The sequence below is a fragment of the Boleophthalmus pectinirostris genome, unplaced genomic scaffold (assembly GCF_026225935.1).
Source record: "Boleophthalmus pectinirostris isolate CB_2022bp ecotype Guang Dong unplaced genomic scaffold, ASM2622593v1 HiC_scaffold_14, whole genome shotgun sequence".
Taxonomy (NCBI): domain Eukaryota; kingdom Metazoa; phylum Chordata; class Actinopteri; order Gobiiformes; family Gobiidae; genus Boleophthalmus; species Boleophthalmus pectinirostris.
The window spans coordinates 32,944,635-32,961,544 of NW_026571047.1; the positions used below are offsets into that span (position 1 = coordinate 32,944,635).

At 39.1% G+C, this 16,910-nt stretch overlaps 2 protein-coding genes across 2 annotated transcripts in view; both read left to right on the top strand.

The window, feature by feature from the left end:
* Window positions 1-1,484, top strand: part of acadsb (acyl-CoA dehydrogenase short/branched chain) — a 12,072-nt gene extending 10,588 nt beyond the window's left edge. Inside the window, exon 11 of the mRNA XM_020930669.2 lies at window positions 164-1,484. Within this exon, the coding sequence (XP_020786328.1) occupies window positions 164-240 (77 nt within the window). The 3' untranslated portion in view covers window positions 241-1,484. The remainder of the gene's footprint in view (window positions 1-163) is intronic.
* Window positions 1,485-5,873: 4,389 nt separating this feature from the next.
* Window positions 5,874-12,064, top strand: LOC110165458 (homeobox protein HMX3-B-like). The gene is made up of 2 exons (XM_020930655.2): window positions 5,874-6,153; window positions 11,421-12,064. The coding sequence occupies exons 1-2, from the start codon at window positions 5,874-5,876 to the stop codon at window positions 12,062-12,064; spliced, it is 924 nt and encodes a 307-aa protein (XP_020786314.1).
* Window positions 12,065-16,910: the final 4,846 nt, after the last annotated feature.

Below are 16,910 nucleotides of genomic sequence, written 5' to 3' on the forward strand. Positions count from 1 at the left end.
ACAAGACTAGGCCTCTCCACACTTCACTCAAACATTTTAATATATAAGTCACAGGAAACATCTAAACCATGAAAAGAATGTGCCACTTATATTAGTATTCATTATTAATATTAAAAATCAGGAATGATCTCTGTATGATTTGTTGTTTTGTCTGTTTTCTTAGGAACCATTTACGAAGGCACCACAAACGTCCAGCTCTCCACTATGGCCAAGTTCATAGATAAAGAATACGACCACTGAGTTTTCCAAGAGCGACGAAGCACACTCCGTTTAAGACACTAAAGCTGCTGCTGTGAAGAAGAGAGAGGAGAGGGTTAAGAGTAAGAAAAAGATCATATTATGTGATTCACCGAAGCCCTGCTCTGTATTATACTTGTAATGTAGAGAGATTTTTTCCTTTTATCAATGTTACTGAGGGTTTTTAGCACTTTTGTTTTGACGTGGGGCTTTATTTCATCTGATTTAAAGGTGTATTGTGTAATTTTATAAAAGCATTTGATGGACCTTCCACCAGAAAAGTTACACAGTGCAGCTTTAAGCATTTATTTAGATTCTTTTAGCCTCAAATGTAAAAATACAACGCACAAATTTCCACAATATTACAATCTCATAATGCAAATATTATTTTCAGTTTATTAGACCAAATAATCGCAAATTATCAGGGAGAGAAACCAGAACTACCCACTGGTTTTAGTCCTGGTTTAGGCTTGGTTAAGTTCTGTTTTAGTTTAGTCCTGGTTCAGTCTCGGGTTAGACCTGGTTTAGTCCTGGTTTAGTTCTGGTTTACACTTGGTTTACTCCTGCTTTGGACCTGTTTTAGTCCTATTTTAGACCTGGTTTAGTCCTGGTTCAGTCCTGGTTCAGTCCTGGTTTAGTCCTGGTTTAGTCCTGGTTTAGTTCTGGTTTACTCTTGGTTTACTCCTGGTTTACTCCTGCTTTGGACCTGTATTAGTCCTGGTTTAGACCTGGTTCAGTCCTGGATTAGTCCTGGTTTAATCCTGTAGTGTCCCCACTACACCACTGAACTAGACCAGACCAAAACCAGTACTAAACCAGATCTAAAAAGAATCCAAAAAGTCACAACTAGGACTAAACTTGGACTAGATCAGGACTAAACCAGAACTAATAATTTCTCATTAATAATTTCAATTATTATGGAAAGTTTAAGACCTTTTAGCCAGTTTTGACATTTCGGAAACAAAATCAGTTAAGTTTTAGACTTTTTTTTGTCAAAATTTAGCAATAATTTAATCTCATAACACAAATATACACCAATAATAACAATTTCTTTCAGTTTTAAGTTTATTTTTGTCAAATTTCTGTCAAATATTTCAGTGCCTTGATGTTTTTTTCTGTTTTCTTTTCCATGTGCATACTTTTGTCATACATATTTTGTCTTTTTGTTTCGTTCTACTGAGATTGTGTCTGTTTTTGGATGAATTATCTGTAAAACAAATTTAATTAAATGTGTCGTGCATCTTCAAGCTGTTTTGTTTCAGTTCCACGTGCGGACACCAGGTGGCAGCACTGACATGAGGAGCTGCTTAATCTGCCGTCCAAAACTTTTCAGATCGTTTTAATTAATCTGACAATTATCTCATTATTTCACCTCCTCTCTCCGCTAACGACATCTGAGCTATTTTTAATCAGGTTTAAGTATTTAACGAACTGAATAATTATAGTTTCCACATATTAATATCGAATTTTAATAGAATTCTGAACGGAGATAAAAGTGAAGGATTTCTGGGCTTCTTCAGCTACAGTTAAGACATTAATAAAAGTTTCCACAATTAGTTATAATAAGTAATTAAAAACAATACAAGGCGTAAATGTTTAATTTGTCTTATTTATTCTTCTATATTAATACAACGTTTTCAGTTTGAGATTCACAATTAAGCAACATTTAAATAAAGGTGTACTGCCGTCTGCTTGTCCCCATGGAAACGTTATTGCTTTGTCTAGAATGTTCCGCTTTATAAGTTAGACCTCTTTGTCAGGGGCTGGACGAGCAGGTTACAGCACTACGCTACGTTACAGGTCAGATCTGTGGAGAGGCGCTCGTATTCACAGAAGGAATTATTGTATTTTTGAGCAATAGAAAAACACGAAATGAATAAACGCAGAGGTTTAAAGTCATATCATGGAATGTTCCAGGGAAAGCAGTAACATCTCCATGGAGACAAGCAAGTAGCAGATCCTCCATCCACGGTCATGGAAGTCCTGGAAAAGTCAGGGAAATTTGAAAATTTGATGAAAGTTTTGGAAAAGTCATGGAATTTTTTAAATATATCTTAAGTTCTCATTAGGCTGTTATGATTATTTCTGAACATCTGCGCCTTTTGTTTAGCCTGATTCATGAGCCGGTGTCACTTTGTGGAAACCGTCTGACCTCACAGCGTTAAAATTCGTTTGCTTGGTCTTGTGTCACCTCCAAGTGTGTTGGAGGACAGAGCCTCTGGACCATCTGACCATGTGCTGGTTCCAGACGGGGGCGAGCAAAACCAATGCACAGTGGACTGGGTTCGAGCGGTTCTGTGCTGTTGTCTGTGCACTGGTTCCATGTGAGGAAAACGAGAATGTGCTGTGGAAGGCAGTTCCAGGTGGGCTGCTCCTCCACCGGGTTCCGAGGTGGTGCAAAGCATCCGGACAGAAGCGTGAAGCCAGCTTGGTTGGTTATATGTTGTTTTGAGCATCCGTCCTCTGCGCACTCCGGGTTCTTCTTGGGACACTTCCTAACATCACTCCCTGCTCCATCTCCTCTGAGCCCGACCTGAACTGGAGCTGCTCCCGCTGGGTCAGGACTGCTTTGTACCATGTCCGACTGTATTTCTCACACTAGACTAAAAGCGGGACATTTTTAAAGTTGAATCAATTGAATAGGATATTGCCTATTGCCATAACATAATTTGGTTAATTAAGCCTAAAATAACAAATGCTGGTTTCTACATGAACATGGGAAACACCAGGACCTCTCTGTGCGGCATGCACCATGGACTGGTTCTCCAGGTCTCGTCCATGACCGTCTGACTCACCTGCGACGAACTGCATCTACAATTTGACAGAGGTGATTGCAGATCCTTCTCCGTTCACAGTATCTCTGCAGATTCTGTACATTTGTTGGGACATTTGTTTCTGTGTCCTGTATGTGTGTGACATAAACTTGTACTCGACCTGAGCAGATCTGACCAGAGTTTTGTGTCTTGGGCAGTGTAGACGGAAACACTACGGCAGAGTGTATTTAACTTTTCCACTGTGGAGGGTGGTTTCAGATTTTTGCGTTTTTAAGCTCAAAAAACACAGTCATCGTCTAAACGAAAGACACTTCCGCTTCTACACATTAATAAAAGCAGAAAGAATGTACATTTGCTACTACTACTACTACTACTACTACTACTACTACTACTACTACTACTACTACTTTGAGTCACATAATTAACCTGTCCACCTGCCTTGCTCCATTATCCGTCTCTTTTCTGATCCTCTTTGGACCTGTTCCGTGTCTGTGTAGATCTGGTTTTTACACGCGTCTCTTTTCAGTGAAACGTCCTCTTCATCCTTCAGTCTTTTCTTCTCTTTGTCGCCGCTCGGATCATGAGCCGCGAGACTTTCAAGAGCCTCTTCACAGAATAATGACAAACTGGAAATGGAGAAGACTAAAAAGGAGCACTCGAGTCAGCAGCAGGTGGAAATAATCCAGTCTATTACGTTAGTCCAGATCACATTATGGTTGAGACTTTAATTACAAAAGATGCATCATGATGTTGTGTCTATTTTACGCACTACAGGTGACGCTTTTTTGTGAATTACACGAGGCTAATTGCTTTAATTGGATAAAGTCGGGATGATTTGAACCTTTATTTGGTTAAATTGCTCACCGTTATAGATGGTTTGATTGTTGTTTTTTTCAGTCAAAACTGTAGACTTTTGTGTGTTTTATGAAAATAGGCGTAATAATTGACTCATGTACATAGGTTATACATTGCCATATGCACTGAAAAAACAATATCTTAACAACATTAAGAGCATTTTACTTTGCTTGAGGAGATTCAACTTAAGTAAAATGATCTAGCAATGGAATAAGTGTGTTTTTCTTCATTCAACATTTTTGTTTCTTATTTTAAGTGCTAAAAGTTGTTGTTTTTCTTATTTTAAGTTTAGCGGGATGCAAATCTTGTTCCACTGGCAGATATTTTTACTTGTCAAGTGAAATTTACTCAAATCTTGATCAAACTTTCTTAATTCAAGTCAACTTAACTTGATTAGATTTTGTTTTTTTGCAGTGTATAAAAAGGTTTACATCACCTTGTGTTAATTATTGTTAATAAATATTGTCAATAAAAGTGTATTTTCTTTAAGAATTTTTGTTTTTCTTAATATACACTGAAAAAAACAACATTTAGCTACATTAAAATGACTTAAATTAAGAACATTTTATTTAAGTAGATTCAACTTGACTTAAAATTTAAGTAAAATTATCTAATGGAATAAGTGTGTTTTTCGTAATTCAAGCTACATTTTAGTTTCTCATTTTTGTTTTCTTATTTTGAGTGTAGCAAGATGTATTTTCATCTTGAAACAAGACAACAAAAAGTCTTGTTCCACTGGCAGATAGTTTTACTTGTCAAGTTAAATTGACTCAAATCGTGAAAAAACTTTCTTAATTCAAGTCATCTTAACTTGGCTAAATTTTATTTTTTGCAGTGATACATTGCCTTGTGTTAATTATTGTCAACAAATCTTATCAATAAAAGTGTATTTTCTTTAAGACTTTTTGTTTTTCTTAATATAGTTAATCAAAAATATAGAATTACGACAGGGTGTATTTTAAAAGTGTAAAATATTAATAGAAAAGCTTTGAAAACAGAAAAGCGTCCAAAATATATTATGTTAAAACATAGCGTCTCTAGCGTGTCCAACATCTCTTAGCCTTCACTCGTTTTAAAACAGATCAAAATGGCTCCGTTAAATCACTCCGTAAATCCGCACCGAGGCCTCGTTTGATTCGCTCTTCGTTCTTTATTCTCGTGCGTAAAAGCGCGCGGCGCGGTCGGTCACATCCTTTCTCTTTTCTCTCCGTGCGCAATGGCGATAACCATCTCCCTCCATTTATCCAGTTCCAGTGACAGCTGATCGTGCGCGCCCCTTAAACGCGTCCTCTTGGTTCTAATTGGTTGATGAGTGACTCGGCCTTCTCCTCCGTGCGCGCTCGTCCATCCGTCTCTCCGCGTCTCTCCAAATCTCTCCAGTGTGATCCGCTGTTGCTGTTGCTGTTGCACCTGCCCACAGCCTCTCCAACGCGCGCTTTAACCAGGAACACGCACGGACACTTCACCATAACCGAGCCAGCGCGCGGCGGGACCAGAGCTCTCCAAAGACCTCTGTGCGCGCTTGGCACTTTTACGCACGGTTAAGTTACGATGTGTTTTACGAGATTTGGGACTTTATTTGCATCTCCAAACTTTTGACAGATATTTTTGCCAACTGAACTTGCAAGTTACATTCAACAAGGAACCAGGAAATACGAAGCGCTATTTAAGATTTTTTTTTTTTTTTAAGTATTTGACAGACCATTTTACGCACGCTTTAATGCTGTTTCAAACACACTTTTGATCGATTTTGAACCTTGTGCGCTGTTACGCACCGTTCCTTTTACAAACCGTGTGACCAATTTGAGTGTTTCTTTATTATTTTTGAATGAACTCTTTTTAAAACCAAGGAATATTGACATTTTAGCTCCATTCAAGCAAAATCGAGGTCACAACGACGTAATTTTGCACAAAGCTGAAGCAAAGCAAACTTTTACGCATTGCCTTAATTAACTTCGGACTGCACTTTTCGCTTCTCGCGCCGGTTGTTGATGCTCTTCCCCGGCGATGGCAGGCTCTGACCCGCAGGAGACTCGCCAGACCTCCGCTAAAGACTCGCCCTTCTCCATCAAAAACCTGCTGAATATCGAGGACAAGCCGGCGGTGAAGCAGAGGACTTTCCCCGGGCTGGAGGGAGGCTTCTTCTCGCGGTTCGGTGTCGGAGAACTGGCCCCCTTTCCGCGCTTGGAGCTGCCCGGGCACAGGCTCTCGCTCCCGGGGCAGTATCTGGACAGAGCTCCGGCCTGGTGGTATCCTTACGCTCTGAACCAGCACTTCAGGAACACGGGTGAGGAAAATAAAACAGTAAAACAACATATAACCACAAATTATACAACGTGCGCTTTTGTTTAGGCCTCAAATGTGGATTACGATTTCACAACACGATTTATCTTTTATATCTTTCATTAAATAGACTTAAATCGTTTCGCAAACTCACTTTTTTGTATTTAGAAATGTATTTATAATTGAAAGAAATTATAAAATGTGAAACCTGTTTTTGTTGTTGTTTTTAGTTTTGTTTTTTTTTTTTTTTTTTTTTTTTGAACGATTCCAAACACAAAGCCAATTTCACACTAACTGAAGTGTTTTTTTAGGCTGAAAGAAAACTATAATTCACCCATAATCATAATTTAAAAGTATAGAGGATAAAAATAATTACGAATAACCAAACATACTTTAAAAAATCTAAAACATAAGCTTCAGTTTGGGCATAGCAGTTTTTCGGATGAGTTCAAGTTCAAGTCCGAGTCTCTCTAATTATCTTCCATGAATAATTTAAACAACGAGACATGTTTAAAATAATTAATGAAGCCTATAATGGTTCTAATATAATATTTAATCACCGGACAGCCCTAAAACCACACAGTATTATGCTTTTAATTCCAAGACCTTAACTGGATTGAAATTCTGAGTTTGAAAACGTAAAAAATCTAGTCAGGCCTTAATGTTTCTTTATCCTTATACGTGGAAAATGGGATATTTATGATTTTGTGGTTCTACTAATGAAAAAATTAATGACATTTCTCTTATATCGAGCTCATTCTAGTAATTTGATGTAATTTGAGATGTTAATGAACCCATTGAGAGAACAGAGTCACTCACACTCACATCATTATTCCTCATTATTACAAGAGAGGGAGATTAGAGGTGAGGTTTTTTTCGTTTGTTCCACAACATATTCAATAATGTGACCAAACGTTTGAGCAAACTGTAATTTTTTCGGTATTGTTATGAAGGTTAAGGTTACTCTTTATTGAAATGTGTCTTCTGCGTTTGAGCCGTCCTTCAGTGTGTCTGGGTTAAACCTGTCAGGAGGCAAGGCAAGTTTATTTGTAGAGCACAATTCGTACACAAAGTAATTCAAAGTGCTTTACAGAATAAGAAAAAAGCACAATACAAACAAATCAAAACATAAATAATAATAAAATTAAAGATTAAAATTAAAAAAGAGAGAGAGATAAATTAGAGAGAAGAGTTTAGTTTAGTTTAGTTTAGTTATTTAATGAGACAGGGACAGTGCACAATCTACATTAACCTTAACAGGAGAGATGTTTTGTACCAGGTTATAGAGCCAGTGTTAATTTCCACCTGTTGTCCCAGTGCAGGTTGATGTTATAGTTCATAAAATCAAACATATAAAGAAAAATGTCTTTATAATGTCCGGATCATCATAACAATTCTGTATCATCATTCACACCCTCCTTGTTCTCTGAGCATCTTAAAAACATCGTCCTTATCAAAAGCATCATTCAGTTCATTCAGTCCAGAGCGTCACTCTCTCTTCACTCATCAGACACTCATCAGTCCAAACTACGAGCGCAGGTTTGGTTTGAGAGAAGCTGCTGTTTCACCAGGAGTGAAAATGTGCCGTAGTTTGCTCATGTGATCAGCTCAGTTGGCAGTGTTGGGAAGTAACAGATTACATGTACCGGGATTATCTAATCAGAGTACAAATTATGAGTAACTGTATTCAGTTACAGTTACTGTTTTCATGAGAGATAATTGGATTACAGTTACTATGTTGAAATAAATGGCTTACACCATGGGATTTTCCTGATTTCACATTTTTTTAAATTATTATTTCAGTAATTCCACTCATTGCCGGAAAGCCAAACAAAAGTAAGTAAGTAAGTCTTTATTTATATAGCACTTTTCACAGACATTTTTGTCACAAAGACGCTTTACAGAGCATTATTCACTCACTCTATACCTGGTGATGGTAAGATACTGTTGTAGCCACAGCTGCCCTGAGGCAGACTGACAGAAGCGCGGCTGCCATGCCAATTGGTGCCATCGGTCCCTCCGATCACCACCATCACTCACACACCCACCACTTTCATACTAGGCAATGTGGGTGAAGTGTCTTGCCTAAGGACACAACGACAGTTATTCCCACTGGCACCTCACTGTGGCTCCTGATTTTCCCAGTTTCTCCCATCCAAGTCCTAACCAGGCCCGGCCTTGCTGAGCTTCTGAGATCTGATGGGATCAGGCTTTTACAAGCCGGTATGGCCACAACACACGCAGTAAGAGCTGTGTAAACGTCTTGTTAACATTGGTGGCGTCAGTCACACAATGAACGAGGTCGAGGAGCCAGTAGAACAGAGCCAGCAGTGCACAGGTAAAAACACATTTGTGTCTTCAAAATTAAGACATCACTTTGTATTTAAAGAAGTGCGCCTCTAAACCAGGACTAAACCAGGACCAAACCAGGACTAAATTAGAACTAAACTAGAACTAAACTAGAACTAAAACCAGGTCTAAACCAGGTTTAAACTAGGTCTAAACAATATGACACCTAAGAGTAGGTGGACATAATTTAAGGTGATCTCATATAAAAATCATTTGTCTATCAATATTATTTTTAATATGCTTAAGGAAAGTCTGGACTTTTTATTTTCTTTCAGCAGACAAAACATCTTATGTTAACATATCCTAGTCTTTACTTCTCAGCAAACAAAAGTCTGTTCATGGAGACTTGGGCTCAACAGACAATTTGAAGAGAACAAACAAGAATTTTCAGGATGTGGTTACTTCATTCCTGTAGTTTTAAAAACCATGACAATATCAAGTAATCCAAAGTATTCAGACTACATTACTCACTTTAAGTAACTTAATGGATTACAAACTACATTTTGGGGTATGTAATCTGTAATCTGTAGGGGAATACATTTTAAAAGTCACCTTCCCAAGAGATGCTAGTTGGTAACATGTTCCATTGACGGACGCTGAGCATGAAAAGACTGAGATTCCAAATGCCGTCCTGCGTTTGTAGATCCTGGACGAGCGGCTCTGGAGGTGGTTTCAGAGCTCAGAGAAACAAACTGTTTTAGAGGAGGAGCAGCAATAGTATCATGAATATTAAACAGAAGACAAACATTTGTGTACATTATCAGATTTTCAAAACTTAAAATACTATGTTTCACAAGAATATGACAGAATATGATGGAAGAGACATCTTTTCTTGTCATGGGTCTTGAGAGGCTTTTATATAACGATTCTAGAGGCCTCAAAGCTGATTTACAAGCCTGTGATCAACTTGTTATGCAGTAAAGAAAGTGTGGCATTATCATTGCATTTAGAGGCACCTGACGCTTCAGTGGTGAGGGAGTTTCTAATATATCTGAAATTGTCCATGTTAAATTTTATGGTCATATGCACAGCTAAGCAGAACCGTTTTGAGCCTGGACTTAAACAGCGTCAAAGTCGAGGCCTGTCTCACATGTTCAGACTGTTCCAGGTTTTAGCTGCGTGAATCTGAAACTCTGACTCCCCCGTGTTTAGTCCAGACTCTGGGCACCAGCAGGAGGCCGGGTCTAAACCAGGACTAAACCAGGACTAAACCAGGACTACAGGAGGAGGTCAATCCCTGAACTCCTCACAGTGCAGATGGTTCAAAAGACACTAACATCACAAAGACACAAACTCTGGAACGCTCTGACCCCCCATGTTTGAACAGCCCCCACAGTGGAGAGTTTTAAGTCTCGTCTTAAACCCCACTTTTAATCTCTGGCTTTTAACACCGTGTGAGTTGTGTGGTCCTCTGTGTCTTTTATCATTTTATTTATTACCTGGTCCCTGAAGGGTTGATCAGGTTTTGTATTCACCCTGTGTGTCTGTGTGTCTGTCCACCCGAGATAATTCTGCCATTTATGGACCCATTGTCACCAAATTTGGTACATGGGTCAAGGCTTCCGTGTCCGATGCCGCAAAAAAAAAAAAAAAAAAAAAAAAAAGTTTGGTGACGATCCGAGGTCATTTGAGGTCACATGGGTCAACTGAAAGGTCACACCATTATAAAGGATAAAGGCAATTTTGGCCATTTCTGAACCATTTGCGGGCTAAAATATTTAACCAATCATCACACAAGTTGGCACACACATAACTGGGGCACACTGGACATTACAGGTTGAAACTGGTCAAGGTCACTTGAAGGTCAAGGTAACCAAGTTCAAATAAGCGTTTTTGGTCATAACCCTGCGAAGGATCGAGCTCGAGCAACGAGAGTGTCTCAAAATCTCAAAAAAAGACATTCTCATGTGTGACCAATATCACACAAATATTCATGGGCACTGTACAGCTAGACACATTGCATTATGGAAATATAACGATCATGTAATAGAAGAGGACTGAGCTCCTCGCCTTATCTCTAAGGGAGCACCCAGCCACCGTTTGTATCCACGATCTTGTCCTTTTCGGTCATTACCCAGAGCTCATGACCATAGGTTAGCAGCAATTGGTTAAATAAAAAAAGTACCCACCTACCGTCAAGCCAACAAATGCTAATACTACTACTTCTCATTACTCATCCCTAAGCGTGGAGGGGGCGCTCCACAGCGTGCGACCCGGCAGTCTCTGATCTCACGGCCAAGCTCTACCCGCCTTCACTGAATGGTGTGATAACAATTACCTGGATCTAAATGTAGCTAAAACCAAAGAAATGGTTGTGGACTTCTGGAAAAAAGTCCACAGCCCAGTAGCCAGCTCCATCCATGGGGAAGCAGTAGAAATGGTCGACTCTTAAAAGTACTTGGGAACTGTGTTTGATTCCTCTCTAAGGTTTGATAAGAACACTGAGCAAATCATCAAACGAGGACAGCAGCGGGTTCACTTGATGTGGAAGCTCAGCTCTTTTAATGTATCATGTAACATTTTAAATAATTTTTAGCATTCTTTTATCGAAAGTTTGCTGGTTTTATGGATTATTTGTGAAGGACAAGAACAGTCTGAACCAGAGAGTAAAAGTGTGCAGCAAAATCAGACTAACCATTACGCTAAATCTTTTATTCCTTCAGCTGTAAGGCTTTTAAATGGAAAGTGAATTTGCTACTGTGTCCTTGATGCACTGTGGTTTGAATGTTTGGTGTCTGTCTTTCTTTTTCTTTTATTATTTATAGATTGTGCATGACCAGAGATGTGTGAACTGAATTGCCCTTTGGGATTAATAAAGTTGTTGATTGATTGATTGATTGATTGACTGTGAGGTCAGACGGTTTCCATGAAGTTTTTCTTTCACTTTCATATTATTGATGACATATTCTTTTTCCTTTTTAGGTTCAGAGAAAAACACTGGACCCAGTTTCTCCCCTGTGTCCGACCAGCGCTCCCCAGACTCCCCCAAACTCCCGCAGGACCCCAACGACGACGATGACATCACTCTGGAAGACAGCGAATCAGACGAGCCCAAGAAAGACCAAGACCAGGACCAAGACCAGGACTTAAACCAGGACTTAAACCAGCAGGACTTGGACTCTGACTCCTGGAGGCCGACGAAAACCCCCGAATCAGGGCTAGACTCGGAACAAAAGATGCAATGCCGGAAGAAGAAAACCAGAACGGTCTTTTCGCGAAGTCAGGTTTTCCAGCTGGAGTCGACGTTTGACATAAAAAGATACTTGAGTAGTTCGGAACGCGCCGGTTTGGCCGCGTCGCTGCATTTGACCGAAACGCAAGTCAAGATCTGGTTTCAAAATCGCCGAAACAAGTGGAAGAGACAGCTGGCGGCCGAGTTGGAAGCCGCTAATTTGAGCCACGCTGCCGCCCAGAGGATCGTGAGGGTGCCCATTCTGTACCACGAGAGCAGCGAGCAGGAGAACGCCACCGCCAGGTCAAACGGGGGAACTGCAGGCGGGCAGGGTCTACTGGGATTCCCGCCTCACATGTACTATTCACACGTACCACTGCTTAGACCGGTTTAAAACGAACAAAATGAAAAAAAATGTGTAGTTAAAAAGTGCTTTGTGTGACTTTTCTGGTGGAGGGTCCGTCTAACGTTTTAATGCTTTTCTCCATGGAAATGTTATTGTTTTCTTGTCTGGAATGTTTCACAGTATGACGTTAAACCTTTTTATCATCATCGTGACCAAACCAGACCAAGTTACAGGTCAGATCTGTGGAGAGGCGACTCCGTTCACAGTCAAAATGTATGTTTTTCTAGGTATTTTTGTGCTGTAACTCCATCTGAATTTTAATAAATATAATGTAGAACTGTTTAAATCGACAATCTGGAATTTTGGACATAGGACCACATTTCCTCGTGGTCCAGAGTGTTGGAGACATGTGGAGACATTTTTATAAATATTCCATCCAGTCCTTGTATTTGCAGAGGTCGCTGGTGCTAGACTAGTGCATGTCAATGGTCATAGTTATCCTGCCACTAAAAACAGTCTTACCCACTCCACAAAACACCCGAAGTAAATTTATTATTACACCAGACTGTCAATGTAAATGTCTGTGTCGATAGAATAATGTCTGAAATAAAACTAACCTTGCATTTGAAGGATTTATGTCTGAGCAGCAGCAGTGAGTTACCCTGATTCATCAGCTGGTTTCACTTCGTCGAAACTGTCTGACCTCGCAGCATTAGGATTCATTCGCTCGACAATAGTACTTTTTTTATTTAACCAATCGCTGGTGTTTGGTCGTGACGTATGTAATGCGCCAAATCCTGCAGGAAGAAGGACAATAACGTCATTCCCTTGATAAAATTCACCAAACATTCTCTTTGTTCCGGCTTTAAATCCTCGATCTCGGGAACTGTTGCCAACACAGAATGTCTGTCTTCGTCTACATCCATCTCAACGCTTTGGTTACTGTTGTTCTGTTCCACAAAAGCGACAGACAGACGCCACGAGTTTGGCGTCATGACTTCACGGCTCTTCTCTAATTGGCCTTTGCACAGTCTACAACTTCCGTGGTTCTTGTAAACCATCTAGTGTATTCTGATTCTCGACTTAGTTGCTGGAGAAAAATTAAATTTAGCGGAGGCACTGGGTAGCAACGAGTTGTACTTCCTGATAGAAAGCTCGGCAGTGGTGGACTGATATCACCCCGCGCCTATCTTACCGGGAAAGCAAAATTCCGCTGCTGCTGAGAAAATAGTCCCTCAACATGCGACGATTCACGTGACGTTTTATTTCAAACATTATTCTATCAACACAGACATTCACATGGACAGTCTGGTGTAATAATAGATTTGTTTCGGGTGTTTTGTGGAGTGGGTAAGACTGTTTTTAGTGGCAGGATAACTATGACCATTGACATGCACTAGTCTAGCACCAGCGACCTCTGCAAAACAAGGACTGGATAGAATATTTTTTAAAAAGTGTCTCCACACATCTCCAACACTCTGGCTCACGAGGAAATGTGGTCCTATGTCCAAAATTCCAGACTGTCCCTTAAATGACTGTGGAACATTCCAGGTAGAGCAATGACATATCCACAGAAACGAGGCGGAGAAGGATCCCCAACAAAAAAGTTTCACAATGCACTTTTAAAACTGTAAATAAAGCTTGTATATTTAAGTGTTTTATAAAGTCGTATTGTGCAGGTTGGGTCAGAAAGTTAAAAGCCTCTGTACTTGCTTTTTACCGTCTTAAAAACTTGAAAAACGCTTTGCAGTCGTCCAAAGTTATTCCTCATTTATATTCTGCATTCAGAGCATCCTAATTACTCACCATGATGAGTTTATAAGAGCTTTTCACAACTTTCAGAGACCAGAGCAGAGTTTTGCCGTCACTGTAAAGCTAACAACAACTAGAATCCTAACAGTGCACTTCCTAGACCCTTCTATTTTTAAAGTATTGATGAACAGTATTTTACTTTATTACATGAAAAATATTGAGTACAGATTCTTTTAAAACTAAATTAATAACATATATTAGCTTTTTAGTAGAGGTGTAACGATATCCAAGTCTCATGATACGATATCCTCACGGTACGATATTTATTGCGATATCGTGGGAATGCTCACGATTAGGGATGTAACAATATCCAAATCTCTCAGTACGATATTTTCACAATATACATCTCACAGTACGATATTTATTGCGATATTTTGTGGAGGCGAACAAAACTGAATACTCTACTTTTTCCTCTTAAAAGACCTTGACAAGACTTAATCCAAAGAACTAAGACTTAAAAGTGCTTAGAACTGTTATTTCTTCTTGTAGTCTGCACTGAAATGGAGCAAAGGATCATGGTCTATGTAGTTCCCTCTGTCTTTTGTTTTTCAGCCTTTACTGCACCGTAACTCTTCATTTAAGCAAAGAGACTTGTAATTTGATATATTGTGATGGTCAACAATATTATTCTGAGAACTTTGACAATACAATATCATGATATTTTGGTTATTGTTACATCCTCACTGTTTAGTCATGTTTTTCTAGCCCGACTGGTGCCACCTAGTGCTTCTGCTCAATTTCTTTTCTCTCCAGCGACTAGGTCAGGAATCAGAATACACTAGACGGTTTGCAAGAACCCCTGAAGTTGCAGACTGTGCACCAGCCAATCAGCGAAGAGCTGTGAAGCCATGATGTCAAACTCGTCACGTCTGTCTGTGTTCCTTTTGTGGAACAGCACAACAGTAAACAAAGCATCGAGATGGATGTAGACGAAGACAGACATTCTGTGTTGGCAACGATCCCGGAGATCGAGGATTTAAAGCCTGAACAGAGAATGTTTGGTGAATTTTATCAAGGGGAATGACGTTATTGTCCTTCTTCCTATATGGGATTTGGCACATTACAGACGTCACAACCAAATAACAGCGATTAATTAAATAAAACAAGTACCCGCCTACTGTCGAGCGAATGAATCCTAATGCTGCGAGGTCAGACGGTTTCCACGAAGTGAAACCAGCCAATGAATCAAAGTTAATGTTTTTCAGCTTCTTATATGAAACATTTTGAGGATTTTTTTTGGATTCAAACAAATAGGCCTATAATATTTTGTTTTAAATTGTTAATCGCTATGACAACAGTTCTAATTTCTTCATCATTCATTATTCATTCTGTTGGCGGTAAACTCTTACCTGTTGCCATAAAGTGTGGTTACTATTCTGTGCTCCTTAACCCAATCAAACAACGCATTTATTCAAGCAAACTGAGTGTCTTGCCCAATGACACAATGGCAGTAAACGGAAACGGTCTTACTCCTAATTTATTGATTTACTTTACAAATATTTCTCAGCTAGTTTTATAGTATCAATACTTTACCAAAGAAATTACTAATGTTGATGTTTTTATAATCACAGACCCAACCTGCCCCATGACACTAATGTACTGGCCTGTATTTAATGTTAAAGGTGCATTGCGTAACTTTTCTGGTGGAAGGTCCCATTACCTGCTTGTTTCTATTGCTCTGGAATGTTCCACAGTGTGACATTAAACAGCTCTGCATTACATTTATTCAATCGCAGGTGGTTTTATAGCTCAAAAACACCTAGAAAAACAAACATTCTGACTGTGAGCAGGGTCGCCTCTCCGCAGATCTGACCTGTAACGTGGTCTGATCTGGTTTGTTCTCAGTGAAAATCGAAAGGTTTAAATGCCGTACTGTGAAACACTCCAGACAAAACAATAACATCTCAACAGAAAAAAAGCATTTGACGGAGCCTCCACTAGAAAAGTTACACAATGCAGCTTTAAATACGTGTCTGTTTTGAGTGTGTTTGTAAAATATTGATTATTTATGAGTTCAAACTAAAAGCCATATGTTTTCACTCTGTAATTATTTTAAGTTTTAACGGGGAGAACTGTTGTAATATTAACGTGATATTAACTTAAAATCTTAAACTTGCTTGATCCGTTTATTATTTACAATCATTTTCTATAGTATTGTCGCTTTAAGTCGCACTATTTTAGCTTTAAAGATGCACTGTGTAACATTTCTTGTCAAGGGTCCTCTGCCTGCTTGTCTCCGTGGAGATTTGTGATCGTTTTATTCCACAGTATTGCATTATAGACGTATTCTTTTTGCCTATAGCTCAAACAATTCCAACACTCTGCAAAGCTACATCTCCATGGAAACAAGTAGGTCCACCAGAAAAGTTACACAGTGCATCTTTAACTTTTTCATCCCAAAGAAAATATAAACATTATACTTTATATATATAGTCTGTGTATTTATTTATAAAGTGTTTATTTGTATTTTAATATAATTACACATTTTGAGCAAAGGACTTGTCTCGTGTGTCTCTGTTTTTAGTTCTTTAATATTTTGGTTAAAGCTACATTGTGCAGCTTTTCTGGTGTTATTGCTTTGACTCTGTGTATGTTTCACAATATGGTATTAAACTTTCTATCTTCATGGAGACCAAACAAGACCAAGTTACAGGTCAGATCTGCGGAGAGGCGACTATGCTCACAGTCAGAATGTTTGTTTTTCTAGGTATTTTTGAGCTTTAAAACCACCTGTAATTGAATAAATGTAAAGTAGAGCTGTTTAACGTCACACTGTGGAACATTCCAGGTAGACCAATGATGTATCCATAGAAACAAGAAAGTGACAGACCCCTTTAAATTGTTTTTGACCTGATTTAATTTAATAAATTGTAGGTTTTTAAAATGTCACAGTGGTGAATGTAAGAACTAAACCTAAAAGTAACACAGGATTTTACACTTGAAAGATTTATATTGATAATTATCTTTAAAGGTGCACTGTGTAACTTTTTGGTTGGGGGTCTGTCACCTGCTTGTTTCTTTGGATACGTCATTGCTCAGCCTGGAATGCTCCACAGTGTGACATTAAACAGCTCTACTTTAC

What these genes read in the sequence shown, in the direction of transcription:
- LOC110165458 (XM_020930655.2), top strand. Translation starts at nt 5,874, where the DNA reads ATGGCAGGCTCTGACCCGCAGGAGACTCGCCAGACCTCCGCTAAAGAC. An exon ending in CCAGCACTTCAGGAACACGG is followed by an intron (nt 6,154 to 11,420) that starts GTGAGGAAAATA and finishes TTTCCTTTTTAG; the next exon opens with GTTCAGAGAAAAACACTGGA.